Raw genomic sequence first — 7,612 nt, 5'->3', positions numbered from 1 at the left:
TCTGTGTTCCTCTGTCCCTCCCTCCCAATCAGGAAGAGTAGTACATTTCACTGCTGAAACAGGAAGAGGAGCAGCTGTGGCAGTGGCTTTAGTCAGAGATGAGTTTACTAGAGATAAATCAGTGAGGGGCTTTGAGCAAGAGTAGCGCTGTTATTTTATCCAGCCTGTTCATCACAAACTGGGTCCTCTTAGGGAGCCATTTTCCAGTTGTGCCATCACGAGTCAAGGAGTAGGAAACAAGGTAGAACTGGCTAACCAATTCACAAACCTGGAACAAGAAAGACAACGAACGTCTTTGTGCTATTCCTAGCTTCTCAACCCATCCAGACAATTTCTCAAATCCAAAGCATTCAAACTGAAAAGTATCAATCAGAAAAAGAGAGGAGAGGACCCAAAATAAAGGTGAACCCACATGCCTTCTCTTGGTTGGACTGCAAAAAGCTGCAACTTTTCCTTAAAAGAGCATGTAAACAACCTGCTATAGTTAAGTTAGCATTCAGAAACAACCATCTCTCAATAATCTTCTTTTCAGTGTAGGATCCACTAAATTATGTCAAGGCATTTCCTTTCCTTTATGCAATGTTTCGTGAAGACAATACATATTAAACCACTTTCCCAGTGCTTTTCAGAGTGGTCCTTTTTTTAAACAGAAGCCATCTTCCTGTTTCCTTCTTGCTGTTTACCTCCTCTTTGCAATAAGAGATGTACACAACCAAAAAGCAGTGCTAAATTTCCCTTCGTATCAAGCCTCAGGAAGTGGGAGAAGCTGGTTTTTTTGGCTGCTGGGTGGAAAGCACAACAAAATTGCATTTACCAGCAGTAGAGCAGGAAGAAGCAGCTCGGCAGGGTGACGATGAGCTGCAACCATCGCCAGTGAGGGATGGCGTAAGCGATGGCATCAAAGACCAGGAGCCCAACGGAGAAGGACGCCTGGTAGAGGATGCCCACCATCCTCCGGTACTTCGGACCGACGACCTCCGTCACTGCAAATGAGCACAGAGATGGGTTAATGACAGCTCAGCCACAACCGCTCGGCGCAGCAGTAGCCCGCTCTGCAGAGAGGCTAGAAGACCAACACTGTGTTAGCACCCTGAAGAGACAGTCTTGGTAATCCTGGGCTTCCTGGTATAAAGCCTCCAGACAAAAATTCCCTGGTACTCACAGAAGAAGGTTTCCTTTTCTATCACCCAAACTTTCAGCAGAGGACAAAACATCACTCCTGCTCTTACGCTGGCTAAGGCATCCAGTTACTCTCCTCTGTTGCAGAAATCCTTGGGTAAATTAAACACTCCTCAAAGTGCACAGATGGATTTTGTTGTAAAATCTAAGACCAACTTACATTATGTCTCAAACCCAATAACAAAACATCAGCCTTTTAATCAGCTTCTCTCTCCAAGTATATAAGAAATACTTGTACCACAGGATAGCATACAGTTTTCCTGGTCAGGATGGCTACACAACCCACCTGCACTTTGCAACTGCATCTCACAGGATGGGCCCACAGGGTAAGCCTTGTTGCTGTAGAGCTAAAAGTAACTATTGCAGCAGGCAGGCACGAGCATACTCATAATTTTGCATTTGTTTTCGTGACTTCAAGAGAGCAAACCAACCAGGAAAATAACAAAAAGTGATTATTTAGCAACTGAAGGAAGTGCTGTGTTTTGGAGCCATGGATTAACCAATACTACTTAGCCAAATTATGCACAGAGATATCTCCTCAGGCTCAGCAGGACTGAGCTAAAAAAGCACTGAAGGGTAGACAAATGTCCCAGGAGAGTATGAGAAGGTTGCTCTATCCCTGGCATTCAGCATAGGCCACCTTTAGGGAGAAGATACAAGTTTAAAGGGGCCTTCGGGATGATTTTGGGTGCGCTCTCTCTTGAGAGAGAGAGAGAGTTTCAAGGAGAATCCAGAAGTAATAAGGTATAACTGAGGGAAAATAGCAGGATAGGGCAAGACCTGATAGGGATTTTATACTCTAAAATGGCATAAAGTTCCCTAGAAGAAGTGATGAAGAATTCATTGGCATGAGGAAAATATTTAAGAGACCAAGCAAGCATCTAGAATATGCACAGGGAAGAACAATCATGTCTTGGCAGAAAGTGGTCTGGACTGTGGGCTAAATGTTTTTTATTTAGTTTGTCAGACATCTGGATAACTGCATTAGAAAGATGTCTCCACTAAAAGATTTAACATCTTAGCGTGCTGACATTTACATTTTTACCACTACCAGAGTGAACTGAATCACTCAGAGCTATTCTGCAGAGCCACCTGACATCTTAATCCAAATAAGGCTCTATATGGCAGACTTTAAGGTATTTAATTTGCTGCTTTGGTGATTGCTTTTCATTGGGATTTTTTTTGTCAAGAGCCTGAACTTCACAACAGAGCTCCGCCATGTAGCAGGAAGCTGAGCTGGCCCCAACCCTGCTGCCACACAGCTGGGCTTGCCTGCCAGATGTGACCAGTGCAGGCACTGGGAGAAGCACGGGCACAACCCAGCCCCTCGAATGGGTTTGCAGTCCCCCTGGGCTGGGCTCCACTCAAACAAGCGCACAGATATCCAAACAGCTTGACTTTTTCTCAGCAAGTGCATGCTGTTCTTTGGATATTTTTAGGCTGTCAAGCCTCCTGTTTGCCCTTTAATGCTCTTCATGTTGTAAAAATGCCTCCAGTTTTCCCCACCCCCTGCCTACTTCTTTAAGGGCCTCCACTGTCATCACCCCGTCTGCGACTGGGCTGGAGCAGCCTCAATCTGTCTCAGGGCCATCATCTTCCCCAGCCTGTACCCAAGAGTAGGCAGGGGAACAGGGAGCCCACGTTTAAAAAGGGGAGCTGCACCAGGAAACACTCATGGAGAGGGTGCTCAGGCATTGGGATGCACTGCCCAGGGCAGTGGTGGAGTCACCGTCCCTGGAGGTGTTTAAGGAGAGGCTGGATGTGGCACTTAGTGCCCTGGTCTGGCTGATGTGGTGGTGTTGGGTCATAGGCTGGACTTGATCATCTCAGAGGTCTTTTCCAGAGTCAGTAATTCTGTGATTCCATGATAGGGAAAAGCTTGTCTTGAGGTAACAGCCCTAGTATCATAGAATCATAGAATGGCCTAGGCTGGAAGGGACCTTAGAGATCATCTAGTCCAACCTCCCTGTCATGGGCAGGGACGCCACCTCTCGACTAGACCAGGCAACACATGGGGACCGAGCGGGAATCAAACCCGCGACCTCGGTGTCAGTCATTGTTGTCAGCACTGCGCTCAAACCACTGACCTAACTGGCCCCCTAATATTCCACTGCTTTCTTGAGCTTGGAAGGCTACTGCTGCTTCTCCCTAATGGCAGTGCTTGAAAAAAAACCTGAGCAGTCAAAGAGGTGAAAAAGCTCCTTGATACCAGCTTGCATATACGATTTCTTTAGAGGCACAGGAAGTGCTCTTTAAATGGCTTTTGTTCATCCGTTGGGTTTTTTTTCTTCATCTTCTGCAACCAGTCTTGCTCCTGGGAAAAGGTCTGAACTCACCCAGGATGTAGCCTGCAGTCCAGCAGCCCTTGCTGACCAGCCCCTGGAAGAAACGAAGGATGACGATCCACAGGTAGGTGGGCATGAAGACCAGAAGGATCCCAGAGATAGAGTTTGCAAGAACTGTACTTAAGAGGCAAAATTTACGGCCAAACCTGGATGGAAAGATAATATGAGTAAAGCAAAACACTAGTCATGAAAACATAAGCATTTTAAAGTAGTTGGAGTTTTGTCATTCTCTGGGGGAAAAAAAACCAACTTTGCTATATGATGGATAGATACATACTGATACATACATTTATTCTTAGTATATTGCTCACTTATCTGCTTTTCACTTCCCTGAAAAATTACTGTCCCAACTGATCTGCAATTCTAAATTCTATGAATTCCACAAAGGCTTTCTTGGAGGAAGAAAAATTTCCCAAGTTAAAGAGCAGCAGTAGTCGCATATTAACATGTATTTGGGCTATGACGTTATATGCAAATTTCAGATAAGGCAGCTTTGTAATTTATTTTTTATAATGGGGCGAAAAATAAGTATAGGCTAATGCTATGATTCTAGTATGTCTGCATCTACCAGAGTAACAGATTTATATACCCCAATCTTAACGTTCAAAAACCTTACATGTACAGATCATGCTGCAAGTGGGCTGCATTTCACAGCTGGAGCTGCTTAGTGTCTGCTGTACTAACAGTCTCTAGGCAGGAGAAGAATATGAGAGAAAAAAGTTTTTTCAAGTATCAGCATTCATTTCTTTTTAACTTTGGCCAGCTGGGCATGGATGCCTGTCTCTGCTGGCTCGGAATAGGGTTACTAAGGATGCTGGGACACCAGGATTTCCAGACTACCGCTCCTGCTATATCTATCTGGCAGTTTCTGCAGCTACTGTTTTAAAGTTTCTCTCTCAAGGAAGCAAAATGTTTCCAAGTTCCAAAACAGCATTTCCTGGCTGTGGTTAAGATCCCCAGGCTCTGGTGTGGCATGGTAGGGAGTTTTAGGCATATGATCCTAAAATAGTCTTCACAGGCTCTGCAGGACCCACAGGGCAGGAGAAGAGCGTGCAAACCACCAGGCACGACCTAAGGGACAGAGTACTTGCTCCTAATGCAGTGACTGAACATTCAAGTAGCTGACCTTCTTTTGAGAAAAGAGACGATTGCACCCATTGCACAACTTTTCCCTCCCTTTAGCTAAGCTCAGCTGCTGGGCACCGGTAAGGGAGATCAGAGGGTTTTACTGTCAGCCCACACGTACCTGTCTGCTATGTAGCCAATGTTCATAGAGCCAATAAAAAACCCAGCGTTCACAGAAGACTGAAAGAGGTCCAGCTTCCAGGAGTCCTCACACACCAGGTTAAACTAAAAGAGCAAACACAGTTAGAAGCATGAGTGAAATGAGGATCTGGCTCATATTCACAAGTCTCCTTCACTTAAGTCAAAGATTTTAAACAGGCATTGACCTGGAAACAAGTTTATCAGTAGCCAGAAACACTACTGACTTAACTAAGTGTCCGGTATCTCTTGGATCGAATCTTTGAGCAATGCCTTGATCCATCTCCTGTTTATGCCTAAATTCTTGTTACTGGAAAGAACATAACCAAGTTATTACCTATCAAGATCAGGAGGCTAATTTGTGTTAGACCTTGTTGATCAAATCAGCACAGACCTGAAGATCACCCTGGGCTTTTCAAACAGCCTTTTTGGGGGCTGATGGAGAACATTTCTAAGTAGTTCTGGTTGCCTCATACCTTTTCATGCCACAGCAGTCCCTGCAGAACACTCAGAACTAAAGGCAATGACTTCACTAAAGGTATCCTAGATGCTGAAGCCTGCCTCATCCTGCTTCCCATGCTGCACCAGCTCCCTGAAGGAGTTGGGAAGAAAGTATCTGCACCTGCCCCTGAGGCCACAGCGTTCTCTCTCTCCTCTGGACTTTTGCTCAGCTAAACTCTCCCACAGTCTAACCTGCCAGGACACCAGGTGTTTCGCATCCAAGGCCAAGCTTTACACCACATGGGCCCTGATCTGGCTTGAACTAAACAGAACCAACTCTGTTCAGTGATTTTACTTTTTAGCTCAGTCTCTTCTAAGAGACTGCAATTTCTGAGGTTGGCAGCATGTTTTTGCAGTGTCTGCTACTAGCAGTAATAACACTTGATGTTTATAGTTACTACCATGGATTGGTGTGCAGAAAGGCTGTCGCTGGTATTTGTTCCTATAGTGACCAAGGCCACTGCTGGCTTGTGTGTGCCACACTGGGGGTGCTGGGAAGTAAGAGGGGTCACAAGGAAGTAAAAGGTTGTGCCTCCAGTGAGGAATGGACAGGACAGGTGACCAGCAAGAATATTCCATTCTAGATACATCATACTAAGTATAAAACTGAGAGATCATGAGGGGTTAAGCCCTCGTTCTTGTCTCCAAAAGCCAGCATTTGAGGTGGACTCGGTCCATTCTTCTACCTCTGATCCTGACTTCCTGAATCCTGCTCCTGCATCCAGTTCCCCGCTGTCACTGAGCCTGGGACTGTCCGGGTGATTCCTGCCCTGCAGCCTCGGTGGTGATTGCTACTGGGAGCAGGGCTGGGGAGGGAAGGGGAAGCTGGGTTCAAAACTGGTTTTGTGTAGATGTGTATATATTTAATTTATCTTAATTTATTTGTGTGTATTCCTTTACTTTCATTATTTCCTTATTAGCACTATTATTACTAAAGCTCTTTTAGTTTTCTTTTCCAATCCATAAGTCTCTCTGCCTTATTCCTTTCCTGTTTGGGGAGCGAGAGGAGTTAGAGAGCATCTGCCATTTGTTTAGTGGCCAGCACAAACTTAAGCCTTGACAGGCATCCATATATATTTGCCATCTGGCCTTACTTCTCATCTCTTAAGTAGATACATGCACAGAAGCTGCTGCAGAGCAAGTTACTTTAAAAAGCTGTCCTAAGGTAACTGTGAATCCCTTCCTGTCTTATTGGCAGCTGGGTTTACTTAAAGCTATGCATCTTCAAGCAACAGAAAAACAGATATTCCTCCTTATACTCTGTGAGGTTTCCTGTGAAGATATTCTTCCATGTGTCAATTTTTCTTTAGAGCAAAAGTAACGTGCTTTACTCTGCATTATCCTTTCCCTCACTTGGCTGCCAGAGCAAAGGACAGCATAACAGAGCCCAAGAGCCTTCACAAAAACAGTCACATCCAGAAGAAAAAAAAAACGTTGCCGAGATGCACAGAGAGCCATGTGACATTTCTGGCTGCCCTTGTGAAGGATGTAACCCTCGGACCTGGCCTTCTATAGAAGAGGGAAGATAACTGACATGAGACTGCACGGAACCACACAGCCTGCAAGTTTTCAGCTTCCCACAGTCTCAAGACATCATAGTTGGGGCATCTGAGCCACAGCATCTGCTTGAGCCTTTTGCTACAAGATGTGCCTGCTGCACTGATGCTTTGTAGAAGCCCTGGGTCACCCTCTGTTTGATGGATGCATATCATTGTGTCTAAAGAGATTTGGTGTCTCATTTCCTCACTTTAATATCACACAGTCTGCACCTTGTGGAAAGAATTCTAGCTCCAGCCTCCCACAAAACTACAAAAACCACAGGATTTGTCTGCTTTTGTGTTTGTGTTAGGTGTATGGGGCAAACTCCCTGACTTTTACCATCTCTAAAAATTTGGTCATCCCAGATACTGATATATTCTTAAAGTTAAAGTACCTAAAAATTAAAGCACCCTGGTGAGGCTACAGCTGGAGTACTGTGTCCAGTTCTGGGCTCACCAGTTCAAGAAGGACAGGGAACTGCCGGAGAGGGTACAGAAAAGGGCTATAGAGATGATGAGGAAATTAGATCATCTCTCTTATGAGAAGAGGCTGAGGGACTTGAGGCTTTTTAGTGTGGAGAAGACTGAGGGAGGGAGCTTATTAATGCTTATAAATGCTTAAGAAGGTGAGTGTCAGGAAGATGGAGCCAGCCTTTTTTCAGTGGTGCCCAGTGACAGGACAAGAGGTAATGGACACTAACTTAAACACAGGAAGTTTCAGCTAAACATGAGGAGGAACTCCTTTACTTCAGGGATGGCACAGAATCACAGAATGTCAGGGGCTGG

At 45.1% G+C, this 7,612-nt stretch overlaps 1 protein-coding gene across 1 annotated transcript in view; it reads right to left on the bottom strand.

The window, feature by feature from the left end:
* The window catches only part of LOC104276557 (solute carrier family 22 member 2-like), a gene marked incomplete at its 5' end in the record, with an annotated part of 8,116 nt that extends 3,242 nt beyond the window's left edge, over positions 1–4,874 (bottom strand). The window contains 3 exons of the mRNA XM_009872928.1: positions 815–983; positions 3,516–3,670; positions 4,771–4,874. Coding sequence (XP_009871230.1) covers positions 815–983; positions 3,516–3,670; positions 4,771–4,874 — 428 coding nt within the window. The remainder of the gene's footprint in view (positions 1–814; positions 984–3,515; positions 3,671–4,770) is intronic.
* Positions 4,875–7,612: the final 2,738 nt, after the last annotated feature.

The sequence above is a fragment of the Apaloderma vittatum genome, unplaced genomic scaffold, assembly GCF_000703405.1.
Source record: "Apaloderma vittatum isolate BGI_N311 unplaced genomic scaffold, ASM70340v1 scaffold2177, whole genome shotgun sequence".
Classification (NCBI taxonomy): Eukaryota; Metazoa; Chordata; class Aves; order Trogoniformes; family Trogonidae; genus Apaloderma; species Apaloderma vittatum.
This window is presented reverse-complemented; position numbering and strand designations above follow the sequence as displayed.